The sequence below is a fragment of the Pygocentrus nattereri genome, chromosome 9, assembly GCF_015220715.1.
Source record: "Pygocentrus nattereri isolate fPygNat1 chromosome 9, fPygNat1.pri, whole genome shotgun sequence".
Classification (NCBI taxonomy): Eukaryota; Metazoa; Chordata; class Actinopteri; order Characiformes; family Serrasalmidae; genus Pygocentrus; species Pygocentrus nattereri.
Window position 1 is genome coordinate 26,396,757 of NC_051219.1, and position 25,464 is coordinate 26,422,220.

General features: G+C 38.4%; 1 protein-coding gene across 1 annotated transcript in view; it reads left to right on the top strand.

The window, feature by feature from the left end:
• top1 (DNA topoisomerase I) overlaps positions 1-24,569 on the top strand; it is a 44,312-nt gene extending 19,743 nt beyond the window's left edge. The window contains exons 11-21 of the mRNA XM_017698222.2: positions 1,007-1,129; positions 1,765-1,952; positions 9,232-9,376; positions 9,867-10,010; positions 10,909-11,094; positions 13,858-13,926; positions 14,653-14,767; positions 15,662-15,789; positions 15,918-16,012; positions 17,006-17,155; positions 23,161-24,569. Of these exons, the coding sequence (XP_017553711.1) occupies positions 1,007-1,129; positions 1,765-1,952; positions 9,232-9,376; positions 9,867-10,010; positions 10,909-11,094; positions 13,858-13,926; positions 14,653-14,767; positions 15,662-15,789; positions 15,918-16,012; positions 17,006-17,155; positions 23,161-23,263 (1,446 nt within the window). The 3' untranslated portion in view covers positions 23,264-24,569. The remainder of the gene's footprint in view (positions 1-1,006; positions 1,130-1,764; positions 1,953-9,231; positions 9,377-9,866; positions 10,011-10,908; positions 11,095-13,857; positions 13,927-14,652; positions 14,768-15,661; positions 15,790-15,917; positions 16,013-17,005; positions 17,156-23,160) is intronic.
• Positions 24,570-25,464: the final 895 nt, after the last annotated feature.

A 25,464-nucleotide genomic window follows, 5' to 3' on the forward strand; every position in this document is an offset into this window, starting at 1 on the left:
ATATGTGTGTGTGCGCGCGTGTGTGTGTATATGTATGTACAACCCCAATTCCAGTGAAGTTGGGACGTTGTGTAAAACATAAATGAAAACAGAATATGATGATTTGCAAATCCTTTTCAACCTATATTCAATTGAATACACTACAAAGACAAGATATTTAATGTTCAAACGGATAAACTTTATTGTTTTTTGCAAATATTCACTCCTTTACCACTGTGGTACATCACCTTTCCTTTTAACAACACTCAATAAGCATTTCGGAACTGAGGACAGTCACAGCGTGGCTTCGTAGTAAAAGAGTGCGGGTACTAGACTGGCCTGCCTGCAATCCAGACCTGTCTCCCATTGAAAATGTGTGGTGTATGAAATATCTTGTCTTTGTAGTGTATTCAGTTGAATATAGGTTGAAAAGGATTTGCAAATTATCGTATTATGTTTTTATGTTTTACACAACGTCCCAACTTTATTGCAATTGGGGTTGTGTGTGTACATGTGTGTGTATATATATATATATATATATATATATATATATATATATATATATATATATATATATATATATATATATTAGATATATAAAAAATATACTTACACAAGGGAAAAAACTGGGAAATAACAGTTTAACAATGCACATGACATGCACATTGGGAGCTGTGGGAGAGCTATGCTTCAGGAGAGCTTGCGCATCGGCACCTGATTAGCCTCAGTCAGCTCATCCTGATTCTCTTCCTACTGGTTGGAGGTGGCCCGGCAAGAGACTGGGGTGTTGCAGATAAATAATTAAAACACTTTTTTTTTTTTGCTAATGCAGTTTCCTAATATGACCCATCCATAGTTGTGCAGACCCAGCTGCAGTTGGCTGTATGTTACTGTGAAGGAATCACATTCAGTACAACTGAATTCTCACTCAAATAGAATTGAAACAAAATTTAAATTTGATGAAGTGGCTGTCATTGTTTTTGAGTTTTATTTATTGTTACATATTTGGTTTGTTTTTTCCTCCCAGGAAATGACCTCAGAAGAGAAGTCAAAAATCACTGACCTGAACAAGTGTAACTTTGGTGAGATGCATGAATACTTCAAAGCTCAGTCTGAGGCTCGCAAACAGATGACAAAAAATGATAAACAGGTAACTTTAATGTTCTCTAGGGCAGGGACAATAAGCAAAAATGGAAACATAATTATTGATGAATACAGTATTTTTTATTATTTCAACTCGAGTATGTTACAGTATACAGTGAGGGGGGAAAAGTATAACTTTTGTTTTTGTTATTAACTACACACATGTATATGTATGTACGTATATATATATATATATATATATATATATATATATATATATAGATAGCTAGATAGCTGCTGTCGGTTTTTCAGTTTTTGAAAATGCCTGTTGCCCTTTACACTGTATCATCATTTCATGATGGATGGAACAAAAGAAACAGCCATTTTTTCCCCTTTAAAAATTTAATTCCTGAAAAAAAAAAATTCCTGTAAAATTACCATTCTGGTAACAACAGCGATACATACACACACACACACACACACACACACACACACATGCACACATACACACACACACACACACTTGGAAAAATGTCTGGTTCCATTGACATACTTTATGCATTTTTCCTCACACATGAATACCAATAAAAATAATAAATCCAAAGGATATAAAGGATATGACAAGAGATCTTTTTTGTGATTTGAATATGTTCATTCCTGCCTTCATGTATATTAACTTCATATTCTTTTTATCAACTGCAGAAAATCAAAGAGGAAAACGAGCGAATTGTTCAGGAGTATGGCTACTGCGTGATGGACAACCACAAAGAACGCATCGGAAACTTCCGGATTGAGCCGCCGGGGCTGTTCAGGGGCCGAGGAGACCACCCAAAGATGGGCATGCTGAAGAGACGCATTCGGCCCGAGGACGTCATCATAAACTGCAGCAAGTGAGTGCAAAATGCAGGACGGGGGGGGAAATGGAGAAAAATTTGGGAGATGGACTGAGGCAGTGAAGGTTTTAAATGGCCCATGTCGTGCATGGCAGGGCAACCAATCAGAACAGAGCTCATTTACATTTGTCTTAAAGGCACAAAAAACAGTCAGTTTAATTCTAAGGGATAATGAGTGATTAGAAAGTGTTTACCTAAAATTTATTTTGACCGTTTCTAGTACATAAACCCGCGCAAGTGGGATTCAGGGGAATAAAGAAGTGAATAAAATGATAAATCAAGTACAGTAATTATCTGTTAACATTAATCTACTATGACATTTGATTTTCACTTTTCAAAAACAGCTTCCTAGCATGTCATTATTACTTGAATCCTCTGAAGTATGATTTAATATCTAATATCCTCTTAATATGCACAGTATGCATATTAAGATCATTTTATGAGGATATTAAAATCACTTTATTCATTAATCTGCAATAAAAATTCATTTTCACATTATTGAAAACATTGATTCCAAACTTTTGAGTGGTGTCGTTATAAAAAACATGCTCATTTGTATTAAAAACATTTGAAAGCTGTCTTTGATTTCCGAAATTGACAGCGTATTTACAGACGTGCCTCTAGAGGGCTCTGTAACCTAAGTGAGCGGTTGCTGTAGATACAGGGCATATGGTCAGACTGGGCTCTGCAGTGTCCTTAGAAGCTGCAGAACACTCAGGTTAACACATGCTTCATATCATTCTGTACTGTGTTTTTATTTTGATTTGGCTTCTGTGGTTTCTGATACTGTGTGACATTCTGTTATATATAAAACAAAAAAAAATCCAGGCTTTTTCGCTAGGAAACGTGCTTTAGTCCATGGTTAGAGTTATGCTATCAGCGTGTTACGCAGCATTTGGAACCATATAATTAAGTCTATTAGAGATCAATTAACAATTAGGCTCTGAGGGCATTTTTTTCATTTGGGCACATTCTTAAATTCTCCTTTAAATTCTTTTCATATAACATGATACTCATATGTTTCATATCAAAATGCTCCGTTATCTTCATAACCACTTTCCAAAACCGCTTCAGCAGATGTAAACTCTGTGTACTCCATTTCACACATGTCTTCAATGTGGACTAAATGAAGAATGAAGGGTTTTTGGAGTGATGGGTCAGTCCTTAGTGATTTCCTGAGTGTCCATTGGTCAGACAGACACACAAATTCACCATTTCCACACGGCTGGAGGCAGGTGATGTGTATCTCAGCCCCTCTTCATAGCCTCATAACTCCAGATGTAAGTCATCTTGAGATAAGATGGAATGGAAAGGGCGACTCTACAGATTCAGTGAAATGACTGAATTTCTGAGCTGTATTATCACAAAAAATGCAGAAACACATATAGAAACATTTCATTTGACATGCAGGCAAGATCCTGGACCCCAGTGGGATAATTAAAAATAGTTACATTACTTGTTAGCTACATTAAAACCAGCCATTAGGGGTGTACTTTGTGTACTTCTGGTGCCGGTCCCAAGCCCGGATAAATGGTGAGGGTTGCATCAGGAAGGCCATCCGGCGTAAAACTTGTGCCAAAACTATCATGCGGATCACAAATATGATTGCCATACCGGATCAGTCGAGGCCCTGGTTAACAACGACTGCCTCCGGTGCTGTTGACCAGCATGGTGCTGGTGGAAATTGGACTACTGTAGGTCGAAGACCATCAAAGAGGAGAGGAGGAAGGCGGGTTAGAAGGCAGCGAGAGAGAAGGAAAGGCAGGAGTGTGGAGGTTAGAGTAGGGACTCTGAACATGGGGACAATGACTGGTAAAGGCAGAGAGCTTGCAGACATGATGGAGAGAAGGAAGATAGATATTCTGTGTGTTCAGGAGACCAGATGGAAAGGAAGCGAGGCCAGGAACATTGGAGGTGGATTCAAACTGTACTGTCATGGTGTAGAGAGGAAGAGAAATGCAGTAGGGATAATCCTAAAGGAACAGCTTGGGAAAAGTGTTCTGGATGTAAAGAGAGTGTCAGACGGATCATGAGCCTGAAGTTGGAGGTTGATGGTGTGATTTTGAATGTGGTCAGTTCATATGCACCACAGGTTGGTTGTCAGTTAGAGGAGAAAGAGGAATTTTGGAGTAAGATGGATGAAGTGGTAGATGGTGTCCCTAGAGAGGAGAGATTGGTGATTTGTGCAGACTTCAATGGACATGTTGGTGAAGGGAACAGAGGGGATGAAGAAGTGCTGGGTATGTATGGTGTGAAAGACAGAAATGCGGAAGGTCAGATGGTTGTAGATTTTGCAAAGACAATGGAAATGGCTGTGGTGAACACGTATTTTCAGAAGAGGGAAGAATACAGGGTGACATACAAGAGTGGATGGAGGTGCACACAGGTGGATTATATCCTTAGCAGGAGATGCCACCTAAAGGAGATTGGAGATTGTAAAGTGGTGCCAGGGGAAAGTGTAGCAAGGCAGCATAGGGTGGTTGTCTGTAGAATGAGATTAGAAACAAAGAAGAGGAAGAGAGTGAAGACAGAGCCAAAGATTAGATGGTGGAAGCTGAAGGAGGACGATGGTTGCAGGCAGTTCAGGGAAAAATTGCAACAGGCCCTTGGGGGCAGTGAGGAGCTACCTGAGGACTGGGAAACTACAGCTAAGGTGGTGAGAGAAACTGGCAAGAATGTGTTGGGTGTTTCGTCTGGTCAGAGGAAAGAAGACAAGGAAAGTTGGTGGTGGAATGAGGAAGTCCAGGAGAGTATTCAGAAGAAGAAGGCAGCTAAGAAAAAGTGGGATAACCAGAGAGATGAAGGAAGTAGGCAGGAGTACTGTGAGGCTAGTCGCATAGTGAAAAGAATGGTGGCAAAGGCAAAGGCTCAGGCCTATGATGAGCTGTATGAGAGGCTGGACAGTAAAGAAGGAGTAAAGGACTTGTATCGCTTGGCTAAACAGAGAGATAGAGCTGGAAAGGATGCACAGCAGGTTAGGCTGATAGGATAGAGAGGGAAATGTACTAGTGAGTGAACAGTGTTGAGTAGATGGAAGGAGTGCTTTGAAGAACTAATGAATGAGGAAAACGAGAGAGAGGAGGACAACGGGGGGAGAGATAGTGGATCAGGAAGTGCAGAGAATTAGTAAAGTGGAAGTGAGGGCAGCTTTAAAAAGGATGAAGAATGGAAAGGCAGTTGGTCCAGATGACATACCTGTGGAGGTATGAAGATGTTTAGGAGAGAAGGCAGTGGACTTTTTAACCAGGTTGTTTAACAAAACCCTGGAGAGTGAGAGGATGCCTGATGACTGGAGAAGCCGTGTATTGGTCCCCATTTTTAAGAACAAGGGTGATGTGCAGAGCTGCAGTAACTACAGAGGTATAAAGTTGATGAGCCACACCATGAAGGTATGGGAAAGAGTTGTTGAAGCAAGGTTAAGGCGAGAGGTCCAGATCAGTGAGCAGCAGTTTGGTTTCATGCCCAGAAAGAGTACCACAGATGCAGTTTTTGCATTGAAAGTGTTGGTAGAGAAGTACAGAGAAGGTCAGAAGGAGCTACATTGTGTCTTTGTGGATCTAGAGAAGGCATATGATAGGGTGCCAAGAGAGGAACTGTGGTACTGTATGAGGAAGTCAGGTGTAGCTGAAAAGTATGTTAGGGTGGTGCAGGACATGTATGAGGATAGTGAAACAGTGGTGAGGTGTGCAGTTGGAGTGACAAATGGTTTCAAGGTGAAGGTAGGGTTACATCAGGGATCAGCTTTGAGCCCCTTCTTGTTTGCAATGGTGATGGACAGGTTGACAGATGAGGTCAGGCAGGAGGCTCCATGGACCATGATGTTTGCAGATGACATTGTAATCTGTGGTGAGAGTAGAGAGCAGGTGGAAGAGAATCTGGAGAGGTGGAGGTTTGCACTGGAGAGGAGAGGAATGAAGGTCAGTAGAGATAAGACGGAATACATGTGTGTGAATGAGAGGGAGGCAGGTGGGAAGGTGAAGATGCAAGGAGTAGAGGTCGTAAAGGTGGATGACTTCAAATATCTTGGGTCAACCATCCAGAGCAATGGACAGTGTAGAAAAGAGGTGAGGAAGAGGGTGCAGGCAGGATAGAGTGGGTGGAGACGGGTGTCAGGGCTGATGTGTGACAGAAGGATAGCAGCAAGAGTGAAAGGGAAGGTTTACAAGACAGTAGTGCGTCCTGCTATGATGTATGGTTTGGAGACTGTGGCTCTGTCTAAAAGACAGGAGGCTGAGCTGGAGGTGGCGGAGATGAAGATGCCGAGATTTTCGTTGGGAGTGACAAGGATGGACAAGATTAGAAATGAGCAGATCAGAGGGACAGTGAAGGTGGAACAGTTTGGAGATAAAGCCAGAGAGGCCAGGTTGAGATGGCTTGGACATGTGTTGAGGAGGAATAGTGGATATATTGGTCAAAGAATGTTGGAGATGGAGCTGCCGGGTAGAAGGAGAAGAGGTAGACCTCAGAGAAGGTTTATGGATGTAGTGAAGGTGGACATGGAGATGGTTGGTGTGAAAGTAGAGGAGGCAATGGATAGGGCAAGATGGAGGCAGATGATCCGCTGTGGTGACCCCTAAAGGGAGCAGCCTAAAGAAGAAGAAGACTTGTTAGCTACATTAGCCTTGTAGCTCCAGTGCTAAAACTAAAGAAGTGAACACCAAACATGTTCTGCTGATCAATTACATTTAAGATAAAGAGGAAAAACTGTGCTCTGCATTTTATGTCATATATATATATATTCCCCAGTGAAACAGAAAGTCATGGCATTTAAGAGTTCCTATTCACTCAGGTAAACGTAAAACATTAAATGTGAATGGGAGTGTGTGCCAGTAATTGTGGCACACAAATGTAAGGAATTATTATGACAACATTGTTTTTTTCTCATACCTTATTATACCTTAAATAAGTTATACCTTAAGTAAAGATTTTTGCTACTATTTTGAATGGAAGATCAAAAGGATAAGTACTTATATAAATCTATTTGTACAGCTCATTTTGCACATGATTACAAGGGGTGCCAATGTTTGTGGAGGGCACTGTATCTTATTCGGTATCAATAGCAATTATTCTAAAGTAATAATCCCAAATATAAATTGTAACTTAAAAAGAAAAACAGAGTGCATCAATTTAAAATTTCATTGTGAAATATAGTGAATTTTTTCCTCCTCAGCAATTTAGAATACCCACAAGGGGGCGCTGTTAGCACTCAAGTTGCATTTTCATTCATCATTAAAATAGATGAACAGTTGTCCTGCATGGTTGCTGTCAGAGATTTCAGAGCAGTAAGTGATCACTGTGACCATCAGCCCAGCCTGTTGTGATTCCAGCTATGCAGCTCCTCAGGGTTTCATACGGACTCTCAAAGAGGCCACAGAAGCGCAGAGCATGTGCTGGTGTGACCCACGTGGTGGAGTTGTTTATGCTCTGTGATTGTTGTGAGCGTGGGGCACTGTGTCAGAGGGACGTTTCCTGTGTCTGTAGGTTGTTTTGAGGAGGAGCAGCTGCGTTTCTTTGTTCTGGAGCTGAAGGAAAACAGCTTGGAGCTCACATACACCAAACACGCAAACCACCAGAGCCCCACGTTCATGGGAGTTGTGAAAATGACAGATCAAAATCTGAATGGGCATACGGCCATGTGGAAAAGTTTGAGCATGGCTTGGTAAAATGGCATGTTTTGTTGATTTTTTTTTTTGTTGCGTTAACACACCCTCTAAAGAGAACAGACTCATTTCTGTTCATTTGCTCAGTTGAATGTATTGTAAAAAATAAAATACAAAATATCAAATTGTGCTATAAGCTTTGAACAGGACACATTTTGTGTTCTCTTCAGAGGATGTTAACTTATCTTCACTTAGAAAGTCAACTTAACATGTAATGTGACCTTTCTTATGACTGTACATAAATTGTTTTTTTCTCAGTATAATAGGTCAGACTAAAAGCATTACAGATAAATATAACATTTATTTCTGTAGTTTCAAATGTAGTAAAATTAATAAAATGCAGATACTTCAGTACAGTAATCCAAACAGTCTGCCCATGCAGAGTCCAGTAAAAACAATCAAATATCAGTTTCAAATATTCACCAAATCTAAACATCTTTCCGATGTCAGTATCTGCCGATACTGATACGCTATAGAAAATGATGGAGCTTTTAAACTGGGTTAATGTGGAATGCTGAGATAATTGAACTTAAAAAGTTTACAAGTGTAATGGACAAATAATTTGTCCTTTAACTTGAGTTCTACAAACTCAAAATTTAAGGTTAACTGCATATTTTTATAGTCTATGATTTCATTCTGCATTCCAAGAAAAAGAACAAGAGAAAGAGAAAAGATGCTATGAGGGAGAGAATGAAGAGCATCGTTTGAGGGGAAGTTCACAGGAACCGGACACAGCAGAGGAAACTGAGGGAGGACGAGCTGGAGGGGGTGGTGGGGTGACAGTTTGTTGAAATACCGAATTCACACATTTATCTCACTAATCCCAAATGTGCTTGTCTCACAAAATATGGACAGATCTTAAAAGATTTTTACTTTAACATCATTTATTAACAACAGAAGAGACAACACAGTAATGGCTATAGTATTACTATAGTAGTACTAGCTATAGTAATGGCAACCAATAACTTGCAAACCATACCAGGAACAACTACACCAAAAACTAACCAAACAACTGATGAACCATATCATGAACAAAGTCAGCTTCCAGGTTTTCGAGGAAAGCATGTTTATTTAAACAAATAATGTTGTTTTGTGCAGTAGTGTCTGTTCATCTTGCTATTAAGCATTTTAGTTTGTCCATTCCCCAACCATGTGTCTCTTCCATGTTTATGTTCCTTGCAGACACTGATCTTGGGCCCAGTGATGTACTGCATGAGGAGGAGTATGAGTTGTACTAGTAGGGGTTTGGGTTGTACTGGGAGAGGTTTTGGTTGTGCGGGGAGGAGTTTCGGTTGAACTGGGAGGAGTTTCAGTTGCACCGAGAGGAGTTTTGGTTGTACTGGGAGGAGTTACGGTGGTACTGGGAGGACGAATGTGTTTTTACGCTGCTGTAACGTGGTTCAAATATGTCTTAGCTTACCTCCTGAAGTGGTTTCAGTGATCAGATTTGCATCTGTTTCGACTGCGTCTTGGGTGCGTTTACACTTGCATTTTTATGTGGTTTGGCCTCACCCAGATTTAATCCTGATACTCAAGACACATGAAGTGACCAGGTGTAAGTAAGGTCTGTATGTTTACAACATCCTAATGAAATGCTAATGGAATGCTCTGTGCAGAGATTCGAAGCATCCCAAACCTCCTCCAGGTACCCGGTGGAAGGAGGTTCGTCATGACAACAAAGTCACCTGGCTGGCATCGTGGACCGAGAACATCCAGGGCTCCATTAAATACATCATGCTGAACCCCAGCTCCCGGATTAAGGTAAGAAGCCACAGGACAATATTATTATGTTAATTTAAATTACGTTGCAGAACGTAACAATATGCTTTTCTGAGCACATTGTACATACAGTCCATGCTGAACATATTATGCTTTTGCCATATTGCCCACCCCTAAGTTAAGTAAAATATACTGTTTTACAAATAAACATCAGTTCAGTTCAGTTTTATGTACATAGTGCTTTTTTACAGCACACATTGTCCCAAAGCACCATCTGAGTTAAAGGAATAGTTTGGTGAAGAATCATATTTACACATCCCCCACTCTCTTGACTTGGATGCTTCTTTAGTTTTGCACTGGAGCTAATGAAGCCAGTAAATAAAGGAAGCGTATGTACACCAGTTAGCATCTTGTAAACCGCAGGTGTTTGTGTAGGTGCAGGAACAGCGATGTGTCTACAGTAATGCATAGTGCAGTGAAAAGTGGAGCCCCCTTCCTCAGACAAAGTTGTAGAAGTATTTGTATGTTGCAGGGAGAGAAGGACTGGCAGAAATACGAGACGGCACGCAGGCTAAAGAAGTGTGTGGAGCGGATCAGAGCGCAGTACCGAGATGACTGGAAGAGTAAAGAGATGAGGATCAGACAGAGAGCTGTTGCTTTATACTTCATTGACAAGGTAACACAAACACTTTGGGCCTGTTTAGACTTTGCATCAGCATTTTCAGTGATCCCATCATGTTAAGATTTCATTTGACCTAATCTAAAAGGACAAGTGTAAAGACCTCCTACACACGTTTTGATCAAGTTATGGTCAAGTTATGATCAGATTACGATCAGATTACTCAGGCCATATTTGGAGGTGGTCAGATATGGATCTCGACTACATTCAACACAAGTGTAATCGCAATGTGTTTTCACTGAGCGCTGACTAACAGGTGAAAGGATGAACAAAGAAACATCTGGAGAGGAAAAATGTGCTATGATGTGAAAGGTGCCATTTTAGAGAGATTTGCAGAGTCAGAATTGTTCACAGTGGTGGTCATAGGAAGGAGATGTCAAAAGAACTTAATGCCTGGATAAAAAGCTCCCTCATAGAAAGTTGGTGGAGGGGTACATGCAGGGCATTATGAGGCACAATAGTACGTAAAGTATAAAATTACTTTTTTCCAGATTTTCTACTTTTTTGTTGTCATCAGCATTCCATATAAAAGCTCAGAAGACATGTGTAGGCTCACTTGTTTTAAATAGTAAATAATATGGCTATATTTAGACATCACAACCCGTTTCCTCTCACTACCACTGTAAAGAAAATCTGAGTGCGCTAATTCACATTAAAACACTCTTAATGATTTTGTTTAAATCACGCTTATGACTCATGATTTATGCAGAAAATTTCAAAAATGGTTGTAATTCTCCTTCAACTGCTATGAAACTAATATGTGAGGTCTGTAGTTGTGAACCCACAGACCCTCAGAGTTTAAGGGGTTTAAAAAAAATCATAACATACCTGGTGATAAAGTCTCTCTCTCTCTCTCTCTCTCTCTCTCTCTCTCTCTCTCTCTCTCTCTGTCTAGCTGGCTCTGAGAGCGGGGAATGAGAAAGAAGAAGGAGAAACAGCAGATACAGTGGGCTGCTGCTCACTCAGAGTGGAGCACATTAAACTGTACCCAGAATTGGACGGACAAGACTATGTGGTGGAGTTCGACTTCCTGGGAAAAGACTCCATCCGCTACTACAACAAAATACCTGTGGAGAAAAGGGTGAGAGAGAGAGAGGAAGGTTGAAAGGAGGAGAGAAGGAGAGAAGAAATTGAGAGATATAAAAGAGAAGTAAAGAAGAAAGAAAAGCTGAAAGTGACAAAAAAAAAGAGAATTGTGAATTGAACTATCCATTTGCTGCCTGCCGCCGCGTTCTTTCGTAGCTAGGTTGCTAGGTTGGACAAGCTTTAGCTTCTCATTCGCCTGTTTTGTCTCATTCTCTTTACTGGTGTAGTTCAGGGCAACAACTCATGCTTTCTGATGCCATGATATTTTGAAAAAAAATTCTTTTGTCCTTACAATAAAAACCAAACCACCTTGAGAGCCACAACATTTTATGTCCATTTCACCATCTTGGCTGTAAATATGTCGTAGTAGTGCTGATGTCGTAGTACAGGCTAAACATATACTATAAACAAAAACGCAGACTCGCCATTAAGCTTTAGTTCAGCTACAGACGCTTTTCTTGCATCTTGGGCAGGAAACTTTTCCTTCGAAGTAGAGCAGTGTCTCCCAACATTGGACTTTTTAGGAGGCTGAGGTCGCTTCTCATACGACAGCTTCTTGTGCAAATTTTCCTGTTTCACCTTAAATGGTGCCTGAGCCGACAGAATGCTGCACCATTTAAGGTGGAACAGAAAAACTCCACGGAAAAAAGGAGGTGTTGAATGCAAAGCTTACAGCTTCACAATTCTGACAGTTTCTTGTTGTAGATTAAACATATTAGGAAACCAACTGGAGTGATTATGAATGCAAATGAGTGTTTGTCTCCAAATTATTAATGTTTGTCTTAAATCTCTCTCTTTTCATTAGCTACTAGCTAGATGAGATTGTTATCTGCATGGCTATGGTGACCAGCAGTCTGTGGCCCAACCTTCAGGGTTAAAGGGTGAATTAGCAGTTCTGTATTAACTCCAGCATTTAAGACCATTTATTGTTAAAACTGTGTTTGAACAATCAGCGTTTTATTTTACTGCAATAGAGTATTATTTTATTTTTACCTAAAAATCTAGTTCTGCTGTGGAGCGACAACAGTGTGCAGTAAAAGAGCCTCATGTTGCTGACCCCTGACTCAAAGTTGTGAGCTACAGTTTCTCATTAGGTTGAATGAATAACTGGCTCTAAATGTAGGTATTGTGATATAAACTGAGTCTGTTCTACAGTTTCTCATTAGGTTGAATGAATAACTGGCTCTAAATGTAGGTATTGTGATATAAACTGAGTCTATTCTGCAGTTTCTCATTAGGTTGAATGAATAACTGAGTCTAAATGTAGGTATTGTGATATAAACTGAGTCTGTTCTACAGTTTCTCATTAGGCTGAATGGGATTTTTTTTCCAGCCTTCTGTAAAGCTTGTCCAACCTCACAACAGTAGCTACAAAGGAACACGTTTGTGGGTGGAGCCTGGTGAGGATAAATGTGAAATGAGTTAGAATCTTGTTTTGGAGTGAAAGAGATTTTACACACTGCTGTGTTTTTGTGAGTAAATGGAGGATGTTTGTACAGACAGGTGATCCAGGCCTGTTAGGTTCCTGTCAGCTTTGTCTTAAGGGAGCTCTGTTTCCTGCTTTTGCTGGCAAAGACACACACACACACACACACGCTTATACACACGTAAAGAACTGTGCAAAAGTCAAGAGACTTCCTACATTTATTTAATTTCTGTTCAAAATGGCCATAAAGTACAAGTTAATTTTTAGAAGATATTTCTGAAGTGCTTAGATAATCCACTTGCATATAAGAGAGAATCTAAATAAAATAAGTGGAAAAAAAACAAAACAGGAGTTTTGGCATTCAAAAAAATGATTGAAAACTACAGAGTAAATGAGACTCCTAACAACCACCTGGAAGACCTGGTAGACACCAAAACTGTCCCCATCAGATCAAACAGCGCTTAAAGCTTCCATCTTTGAGAGAGAGGAGAAAATCAAGCTGCTTCAGATCTGAAAACATCCACAGGTGTTTCTGTCCATCCTTCCACTGTGAGAAGATCACTCAGCGCTGTGGGTCTGAAAGGATGTGTAGCTGTAAAAAAGCCTCACTGAGAAAAGGAGAAAAGACACATCAAACAAAGAAGCTGAACAATGGACTGACCACCCACTGACCAGTCCAGACCTCAGCATCACTGAATGTGTTTGATTACTTCAGAAAATAATCAACCAGCTTCTAAGACTGAATTTTAGTGGTGTGTCTGCAGATTCTTTGAGAAAGAAAGTGAGTCTCCTGAAAAGAATGGAAGCTGGAATAAATGTAAAGAGCGACACACTAAAAAAAATGTTAGATATACTTGTTAAGGATTCTGTGCCATTTTCCCATAACTGAGAAATTTTCCCATATCTGAAAAATTAATAACTTGTACTTAATGGTCTTTTGACTGGAATTAAATACATGAAGGGATGTCTTTGACTTTCACACAGTACTGTATAAATCATCTTCAACATTATAATCAAGAGAACGCTGTGTCTGTGGTTACAATAACAAAAAACGTTACACACACACACACTATCTGACACCTGGAGTTGGAGTTTAAAACAGGAAGGATAGACCACCTGGCTCTGGAATGCATAAAGCAGCTTAGAGACTTGGAGAAGCAACAACTTCAAAAGAAAATCTGACCATATGTATATACACACATAAAAATTCCTAAATAAGTTCCTTGTCAGTTTTGCATAAACATTTGAGATATTTCTTCTTGTCTTTTTACCTAATCAGCATCTTACTGTGATTAATATGCTGTAGTCACTGCTGCTTTATTTTTGTTTTAGGTGTTTAAAAATCTCCAACTGTTTCTGGAGAATAAGCAGCCGGAAGACGACCTGTTTGACCGACTTAATGTAAGATGATCTCGTTTATAAAAACGCAATAGAGTATTACTTGACTTTATTTATAGTGTATTGTCAGTGAAAAGTGCATTACAGAAGCAGTATATGTAATAAACTACTACAGTAATGTAGTAGTATAGTAGTAAAATTTATAAATTGAATGATAATATGTAAGTGTGTATAGATAGTTTATGTGTAAGTGGAATGAAGTGGTATGATGGTAAATGATCAAAATGAAATTATAAGTGGAATGAATGTATATTGTCAAGCTGTATTTTTTTTTCTCATTTTTGACATGAATTGAAACTTCCAGCAGTTCTTTTCATTACTTTAACATTTTACAAGGAATGGACCAAAACAAATGCTCCACAGTTACTTACTGAAAATATTTTAAAATATTTAGAAAATACAAGGTGTTTTTCTGACAGTGACAATAAATATACATTTATAGGTAGAATACATTTATATTTTATATTTAAAAACATATAATACATTTATATTATATATTTACTATACAACTAATCCTCTGAAAGGATACATTGTCCATTACATTTAATGTTCATAAAATTTAAAATAGTTCTGGACCATTTTTGTTTATCTGTCCATCACAATGCAAAGCTCTGCTGTTTTCAGATGGTGTAAAATGGTATAAACAGTTGTAGATTTATATTTTATATAGCAGGAACAAAATGAGCATGAGTAATCTGTAGTGTCTCTCCGTTGCTCTCTCCTCTACAGACGTCAATTCTGAATAAACATCTCCAGGAGCTGATGGACGGACTGACAGCCAAAGTGTTTCGTACCTACAACGCCTCCATCACCTTACAGCAGCAGCTCAAGGAGCTCACTACATGTAAGGGTCTCTTTACAGTGGTGGTGTTAGGAACCAGGGGTCCCCATTTCTACCACACAATTATAGCCATTTTATTTGCCATCTAAAACCACCAGTGAACCTACATGTGTTTTCTGAGTTTTGTGCAGAATGTTGATAATAGTAAAATTGTGATAAACCTGGAACATAAATAAATTATAACCAAAATAAATTTTAAAAAAAAGTTGAATGTTGTCATGATCACATGTACAAACATTACCTCTAATTCAGATATTTAAAACATTTTAAGCACTGTTTCTAGACCATTAATCTGTCTCTATCAGCTGCTGATAGGCAAAGATTCTGAAGATAATGTAACAAAATTTGTTCATAAACAAATCATTCATTATCTTTTATTTAGGACCTAAGACTCCTTCACCTTTTTTGCATCTTGTCCAACTTTTCAAGTCTTTAAACAGTTGTGTGCATATTTAGATCTTAGATGAATTTTCATTTCTGTATTTGAAGCATAAAAAACAAACTTTAGTGTCTTTGTTCTCGCTCTCTGTCACGCTCCTTCCTCCCTCCTGCTCTCCTTCCCTTCTTCCATAACACTCAATCCCCTTATCATATGTACACATACAGTATTTATAGCTTTCCACGTGTAGAGTTGCTTTATTGATAATCAGCATTAATGAAATGAAACCCTCAATAGGATATAATCTTATCAGTGTCCTCATATCATTTTAGGGCCTTTAATCTTGGTGTGTTTTTCCTGCTTTCTCACTGTATCGTTTTTTTTTCCATGACGGAATCAAGTGCAGTATTGCCAAATGAACAATCTTAAGAATTCAAATTGTAGATGAATGTATTCACAACTCTTTTTCTGACTCTCCCACTTTCTCTCACTGTCTCTCTCTCACTCTCTCTCACTAGCTGAAGACAATGTTCCAGCAAAGATCCTCTCCTACAACAGAGCTAATCGAGCTGTTGCTATCCTCTGTAACCACCAGAGGGCACCGCCCAAAACCTTTGAGAAATCCATGCAGAACCTGCAGACCAAAGTAAGACAAGCTGCACCTCTGCACTTCTGTGGAAGGCTGGGCTCCAGCTCCGGCTATATTTTTATTCCACCTCCTTATTCTTAGTTAATCAATCTGCATTTGGGGGTTTTGCTTCTTTATTTCTGCAGATTGATGCAAAAAAGCAGCAGCTCTCCGCAGCCAAGAAGGACCTGAAATCAGCCAAAGCAGATGCAAAGACACTGCACGATGAGAAAAGCAGAAAGTGAGTCAGTTTGTTAGCCACACACAGCACTGATTATGTAGACAAGTGGTCCTCAACCAGGGGGTCAGGAGGGGGGAGGTGGAAAAAAATAGACCTGCATTTTTGATTACATAAAATCTCCCACACTAGCGTTATCCCATTGTCATTTTATACATATATATATATAGCACATATGTGTAGTATGTGTTTATTGGGAAAAGTTCATAAACAAAATGTATAGAATATTAATTAATGATTATATATATAAAAGAAATACTGATTTTATGGATGTTAGTGTGTTTGTTTAACCATTTTCAAACCCAGTATTATATGTAGTTAAAAAGCAACTCCTGGTTTGACCAATCAGTGCTTCATTAAATTGTGCTCATGATGTAATTGATGATATTAACAAGTCTCTGTGGTGGCTGTGAAGTTGTCAAGAAAAATATGGACCCAAGAAATTCTTGTTACTTTTTATTGTTTTTATGTTTATTTGAATTATGAACGTGACTTTAGTCTAATGTATATTGTGATAAACTCACTGCTGAGGTAAATTGTTTATTATATATATTTAACTTTTGCACAGGCTGCATATATTTTGCACATACACTCCATAGAGTATATGTTCACTTATTTTCATGGGGCTCCCAAACGAAAACACAACCGTACCTTTGTCCATGTTTATAGATGACGGTGTGTCATACAGTTCCAGAAACCACATAATTAAATCTGTTATAGATTATTGAATAATGCCTCCATTTTGAAGGAAGTGTGATGATTTATACATGCAGTTAGCACCATGCTAATTGGTAGGGTATAAGCTTCCATTACTTGTTAGCTACATTAGCCTTGTAGCTCCAGTGCAGAACTAAAAAGGCAAACTTCAGAGACCAAATGTACTGGCTGACCATTTGTGGTAGGATTTTGGCTGAAGTATCACTAACGTGTTCTGAGATGTGTGAAGGCTGTGATGGAGACGGGTCTGGTTTATCTCATGCACTCTGTGTTTTTCAGGGCGCTGGAGGCTAAGAAGAAGACTGTGGCGAGGATTTCTGAACAGCTGATGAAGCTGGAGGTGCAGGCTACCGACCGCGAGGAGAACAAACAGATCGCTCTGGGCACGTCTAAGCTCAACTACCTGGACCCCCGTATCTCTGTGGCCTGGTAAGAGATAAAGATCACATTTTTTTTTATTTAGTTTGTGGAAGAGAAGGGTCTAAAGTCAAAGTCTAGTCTTATTACTGCCATTTTGCACTATTACATAAGAGTACGTAATGAATTGCCTAGTTATGATATGTCCTTTCTTTTAAAAACATGATCTTTTTGTATAAAGTCCTTAAAAGGGCCAATTTAACAAGTTTGAATAAGTTTAAATAATAGCCTAGAAATAGTGCTATTTAGTGCTAAATAGAGAAATAGAGTTTCAAAAAGGTCCTCACTTTTGTATTTAAAATTTTTCAACATTCTAAAATGTTTATTTCCAGGTTTAAATAAAAAAATACAAGATTTTCTATGTGGCCTCAGACTTTTGGGCCCTACTGTATATGTATATGTATATGTATTCATTTATTACTTATCCTTTTAGTTGAGCAATCTGCACAAGAATTCTCACCTACAAAATGACTTGTGCAAATGGCAATTAAAGAAGCTACCGACGGGTCTACGTCTTTATTACTCCCTCCTAGAACCCAGCCAGTTTGTCTGGAATTTAACTTTAACACACACACACGTATCCAGATAGCAGTAAGACATCATGACTGCATTACTAAAAGCTCCAGATAGCATTGGCTCATATGTAGTCTTCGATAAAACTGAGACAACTCAAACAAGCTGTTGTGAAATTGTAAAACTGTTTTTGTCAGTTCTCTTTGGACAGATAAGACAAGTAGGCCAAAGTCTTACTGCAGAGTTTATACATCCCATATAAAGAATGACCCACGTGAACAGATGCCGTTCTGAAATGTTTACATGCTCGTTGCGCAGTTCCTGCTTATTACAACCATCATGCCATGTGTCAAAGGGAGTTATGACTGTTTGAATGGTGTAGTGTAGACGTTGTGTAGCTCACGTTGCCTTAAAGTAACACTCAGCTTATTATTTATTAAAATCGACTTAAAGGGGAACTCCACCGATTTTTCCAAAATGTCTGCATAATTCAGTAGTTGCTATGTAAGCAGAGTCATTTAGAGTGGTTTGATGTGAAATGGTTTATCATAGGGAAACTTACAGACTACAGACAGATTTCTTTAAAGTGGTGGTGATAGGAACCAGGGGTCACCATTTCTACACAAATACTTAGCAAAAACCACCAGTGTCTTCTGAGTTTTCATATGTAATGTTGATATATATAATATATATAATGTGATATATGTAATGTGGTTAATCTGAAAAAGAATTTTCTCTGGGGACTATTTATCCTTACAGCACCCTTCATGTATTCCTCCACCAGTGAATAGATTAAAGATTAAAATAAAATGATTGACACATTTTAAACCAAACTTTTATTACAAAACTATCGCTAACAGTGTCTCAGACATCAGGCTGAGTATTCAGAACCGTTCCAGGTAATAACTTTCTGTGAGGGAGCTTTTAGAAACGGACGTCTGGTTCCTATCACCACCACAGTGAACAATTCTGACTCTGCAAGTTTCTCTAGAATGAAGCATTTCACACCAAACCACTCTGAATGACTTCTTTTACATCCTAGCCATTTAATTATGAAAAATGCGTTTACTTACATTTATTCTAACTATATCTCACCTAGTGTATTGTTACCAATCATTTGATTTATTTGTTTTTGTCTCCTTTGTCTGTCACCTCTGTCCCCAGAGCAGCTGATGAACAAGTCAAAATAAATGTAACCACAGCATTACAAAAGCACATGATTTAAAGAGAAACGTAGATAAAAAGACAGAAAAATTTTTTTTGTCTCAGTATTAAATGATTAAACTTGGCACAAAACCTAAATCCAACCTGGTTGTTTAACAATTTGAGAATTTGGACATAAACTGTAAGGAAAAGTGAAAATGAAGGGTGAGTGCATTGTATATTTGAATTGAATGTTGCTACAGTTCAGGTAGGAGATGGAATATTGTATCTCCGACAGTATCTTGATGAGTCTATTTTGTGATTACGAGCGTCACCGGTGGTGTACATGGATCTTTTCTGTCATCATTGACTTCACAACATCAACAATGCAGTATTGTATTAAAATCATTTGGATGAGATACTATGGACGAGCAGCTCCTGAGAGGGAAAGTCCTCCTTCATGCTGGGAAATATATTATGTAGCGTCATGTTTAGCAGCTGCAAGGAAAGCAGAGGGTGGGGTAGTGGGGGGAACAATGGGGTTTGTTTTTGTGCCAGAGAGTACTCCGTCCCGCCAGTTTTCCCCTCTGGAGGCAACATGAAGAAGGGAAGGACTGGAACTGGGTCTCGGTTCAGGCTATATGCACTGTATTCTCACACTGTATGCCATGTACTATATTCTTACACTATGTACCATATTCTTACACTGTACACTGTGTACCATATTCTTACACTGTGTACCATATTCTTACACTGTACACGGTGTACCATATTCTTACACTGTGTACCATATTCTTACACTGTACACTGTGTACCATGTTCTTACACTGTGTACCATATTCTTACACTGTACACTGTGTACCATGTTCTTACACTGTGTACTATATTCTTACACTGTACACTGTGTACCTTATTCTTACACTGTACGCTGTGTACCATATTCTTAAACTGTGTACTATATTCTTACACTGTACACTGTGTACCATATTCTTACACTGTGTACTATATTCTTACACTGTACACTGTGTACCTTATTCTTACACTGTACACTGAGTACCGTATTCTTACACTGTATGCTGTGTACCATATTCTTACACTGTGTACTATATTCTTACACTGTACACTGTGTACTATATTCTTACACTGTACACTGTGTACTATATTCTTACACTGTGTACCATATTCTTACACTGTACACTGTGTACCATATTCTTACAGGGTGTACTGTATTCTTACACTGTACACCATGTACCATATTGTTACACTGTATGCTGTGTACCATATTCTTACACTGTGTACTATATTCTTACACTGTACACTGTGTACCATATTCTTACACGGTGTACTGTATTCTTACACTGTACGGCATGTACTATATTCTTACACTGTGTATTCTTACACTGTGTACTATATTCTTACACTGTACACTGAGTACCATATTCTTACATGGTGTACTGTATTCTTACACTGTATGCCGTGTACTATATTCTTACACTGTACACAGTGTACCATATTCTTACACTGTATGCTGTGTACCATATTCTTACACTGTGTACTATATTCTTACACTGTACACTGTGTACTATATTCTTACACTGTACACTGTGTACCATATTCTTACACTGTATGCCGTGTACTATATTCTTACACTGTACACTGTGTACCATATTCTTACAGGGTGTACTGTATTCTTACACTGTACACCATGTACCATATTCTTACACTGTATGCTGTGTACCATATTCTTACACTGTGTACTATATTCTTACACTGTACACTGTGTACCATATTCTTACACGGTGTACTATATTCTTACACTGTGTACCATATTCTTACAATGTGTACTATATTCTTACACTGTACGCTGTGTACCGTATTCTTACACGGTGTACCGTATTCTTACACTGTGTACCATATTCTTACACTGTACACTGAGTACCATATTCTTACATGGTGTACTGTATTCTTACACTGTATGCCGTGTACTATATTCTTACACTGTACACAGTGTACCATATTCTTACACTGTATGCTGTGTACCATATTCTTACACTGTGTACTATATTCTTACACTGTACACTGTGTACCATATTCTTACACGGTGTACTGTATTCTTACACTGTATGCCGTGTACTATATTCTTACACTGTACACAGTGTACCATATTCTTACACTGTATGCTGTGTACCATATTCTTACACTGTGTACTATATTCTTACACTGTACACTGTGTACCATATTCTTACACGGTGTACTGTATTCTTACACTGTACGCCATGTACCATATTCTTACACTGTGTACCATATTCTTACATGGTGTACTGTATTCTTACACTGTACGCCGTGTACCATATTCTTACATGGTGTACTGTATTCTTACACTGTACGCCATGTACTATATTCTTACACTGTGTACCATATTCTTACACTGTATGCTGTGTACCATATTCTTACACGGTGTACTGTATTCTTACACTGTACACTGTGTACCATATTCTTACATGGTGTACCATATTGTTACACTTTGTACTATATTCTTATACTGTGTACCGTATTCTTACACTGTGTACCAGATTCTTACACTGTACACTGTGTATTTTATTCTTACTCTATATACTATATTCTTACACTGTACACTGTGTACTTGCATTGCACACTGTACTATATTCTTACATTGTACATAGTACTATATTGTTCCGCTGAACACTGTATACTATAAAAACTGTAAACTGTACTATATTGTTACACTGTACACTGTGTGCTATATTCTTAGTGTTCTATATACTTACTGTATACTATGTGCTTACACTGTAGTACATTCTTACACTGTGTATTATATTCTTTCACTACACTATATCCTTACACTATATTTACTTTGTGCTATATTCTTACACTATACAGTGTATACTATATACTTACAATGTATTCTTACACTGTATGCACTGAGTACTATATTCTTTCACTATACACTGTGTACTTTATTCTTATACACCATATTCTATACACTGTTAACTATATTCCTACAAACAATGTACTATATTGGCCTGTGGCCAATTTTCATAATTTCATGTTCATTTTTAGAGTACACTGAAAAAAATGCTGCTTTTTTTTAACTTAAGTACTACTTAAATATGTACATCATTTACACATGAATAATGCATTATATAGCACATTTTATTGCCAAAACTAAGTAAACTGAAAGATGAAACGGATGTGTTTATTTATGGAAATTTTAGTCATGTCATTTCAGTACAGCGCTTTTCTCAGTGTACATAACATAGCTAGTAGCAGTACACCACATCCTGCTACATTTTCCAGTGAGAACACACTATTTGCGGTAAAAGTGGCTGGTACACTATGGATCTACTCGATTTGAGACACAGGGTGGAACTGAAGAAGCTCTGGGACAGTCAGCAGGGGCGAAGATCGTCCCCCGGCCGGCTGTGGTCAGCCCACCTCTGCATCTATTTTGGGAGAAAATCCTTACTATTACACACAATGGCTGCAGGAACTGCCCCCAGCCTTGTCCAGCTCAGCGGAGCACAGCACAGGCACTTACTGGGAGGGCCCTTTGTTTTGGAAAGGCATGAGAATTTCCCTCTGAACTTTCCCCACACTAGTGCATGTGTGTCTGTCTTTGTAAATTTTTAGGACCAAACTGTCCTGGCTTTGTAGTAAAACCAGAGGAAAAACAGCACTAATTAACAGAACCAACAAAGTTTCATTCTGTAAAACTGAAAGAGCAAAACCGTTCCTTTTTGGTTACTGGGGTTAAAATTGAGATTGGGTTTAGGATTAAGTTTAGAAAAATATCATTAGGTACTTGCAGATATGATGTGAGGCATATTCTTACATATAGGCACTTGGATATATAATACATAATAGCATAATAATACATCACACTTGCTGCCATTTACATTGTGTGAAAACTTCATAATTAATTGATATATAATCAAAACTACAAAAAAAGTTTTATAAAATATCCTTTGTAAGTGAAGAATATCTTCTAAAAGGTTTTTGATATTTTAAAACAATACAAAGGGAATGACTGGTGTTCAAATGATGTATAATACATAATATCTATAGTTACTTGAATGTATGTATGTGTGTATATATATGTGTGTGTGTGTATGTATGTATATATATATATGTGTGTGTGTGTGTGTGTGTGTGTGTGTGTGTGTGTGTGTGTGTGTGTGTGTGTGTGTGAGAGTGTGAGATACTTATGGGACATGGGTATGACCTGTGACAGATGTGATATCAAGCTGTGACATTGAAGAAGTACATGTGTTTGAAACAGGTCTTAACAGCTGGCTAGCCAATACTAAGAACTTGTTTTTTTTGTTGTTTTCTTTCTTCAGGTGTAAAAAATTTGGAATACCCATCGAAAAGATCTACAACAAAACCCAGCGAGAGAAGTTTGCCTGGGCTATCGACATGGCAGACAAAGACTTTGAGTTTTAAAGCTGACCATTGTAGTAGCCTTCATGTTGTTCCTTTTGCTAAATGAAGTGACGTTAAGGTTTAGCTTTTAATGAATTAACCATGTGCGCAACGTGATGGGGGTGGGGGGGACGGGTTGGTGGGGAGGGGGCGAGGAAAAGGGAGGAGAGCGCAAAGGTATTAGTCTGAGCAAAGAAACAGGACATTCCCCAGTGAACGACATGTTTCCCTCAGAGCAAGGCAACTAAAAACAATCTAGTTGTAGTTAAATGAAATCAGAAAAGTCCCCAACATTGAACCCTGCAGTACACCGCCACTTCATACTAATAAACACACCCTTGCTTTACAGATTGCTTTGGGTTTAGCATCTTAGTAAGGTTGTAGCCATCAGATTTATTGATGAATTCTATATTTTAATAGAGAAAACAATAAATCAAAGAGATGTTTAAGGTCTGCACCCACACACCTGAACTAAGGAAAGCCATTTGTGAAAGAGGAGTGTGTGCGATTTCTCAGTGTGCGTGTTTTAGCTCCAGCAAGTCCAACACAAGATGTGGAAATGCAACCGAATGTGAATATTCTAAATACTCTTCATGTTGTTTTTCATTTTGTTTCTTTTGTTTTGCAGTTTCTATCAGGGATGTACATTTCATTTTTGAGTATATGTGAAAAGACATCCTCCGTTGTCCGAGTGAACATATAACGCAGATGTTGTAGTGAATTTTTCATCATACATAGGTCTGACCTTTTATCTGTATTGTCCTCATTCATTTCCTGTGCAAATATTTTTTTTTTATCTAGCACAGTACAACACTTGCATCTTTTACTTGAATCATGTCTGGATACGACGCACAGTCCCCGTTTAGACATGAAGACTCGCTTTCTCCCCCTGGTGATTTCAGTATATGTGGGATGCAGTTTTTGCCAAATGAGAAAAACAAATGTCTGTGTAATTCACCGTAAATGGAGAAAATTAGGGTCTTAACCTCTTTGTAATGTTGTAAAGGACTAGGAACAAAACGTCTTTGATTAAATGAACTTTTTAATGTGAACTCTCCTGTGAGGCTCTGCACTTATTTATAGATTTTAGGAAATGTGCTACTTTAGGAAGCTAATTTTGGCCTTTTCTACCATTTTATCAACCTTTAGCCTTAGAACACAATCATGTTATTTTTTTTTTTTTTTTTTTAATATCAGTGTAGCTTCTTTCAAAAATAATCATGCCACTTGTCTTATTCTGCCCCTACTTATCATTCCGCATTATTCTCATGCTTTTGTTTGTATTTTGTGTTTATAAAATGGAAGTCATAAACTTTGTATTGCCATATTCTCCTGGTGTTGAGCTTTACTTTTGTCTGTGTCTTATTAACTATATAAAGAAGAAGTAACTCTTTTCAGTCCTGCTTGCTGAAGAATGTGCCCAATGAGGTAAAGTCATATTGTTTCACCATAGTGTTTCGTGTACAAGCTACTAGTGTACCTCACAAAATGTTGAGAGAAAAGTTTAGCTTTTTTCCTTTAACTCCTTTACAAAACATGGGTCCACTGGTATGCCTTAGTATGAAATAAACTTACGATGTTGAAGGTTTCATTGAAGGTCAATTTTAATTCATTTAATACTTTTAATAATTCTAGCCTAGTAACACACATTATAGTCTTCACTAAGAAAGAGAAATCCATACAGTCATAACAGACCAACGACATGCTCATACAAGGAACTCTTTATTCTATGAAAAAAAGAAATTCAGTTTCCAGAAGTCATTGCCATTGCGTTCTGTGGTGATCACAATTACGCTACATGGCCAAAATGACTGAGTTCAGGTGTTTCAGCCACACTCACTGCTTACAGGCAGATCAATTTTGCGCATAGCCTTGCGATCTCCATAGACAAACACAGGCAGTAGAATGGGTTGCACTGATGAGCTCAGTGACTTGAAACATGGCTCTGTCAGAGGACACCACCTCTGCCATAAGTCAGTTTGTGAACTTTCTGTCCTGCTAGATCTGCCCCGTCAACTGTAAGTGCTATTATTGTGAAATTGAAGTGTCTAGAAGCAACAAACAGCTCGGCCACAAAGCGGTAGACCACGCAAACTCACAGAGCAGAAGCATCTAGCATGTAAAAATCGCCTATTCTCTGCATCTGGAAGCAACATCAGCACAAGAACTGTGTGTCGGGAGCTTCATATGATGGGTTTCCATGTCTGCACACAAATCTAACT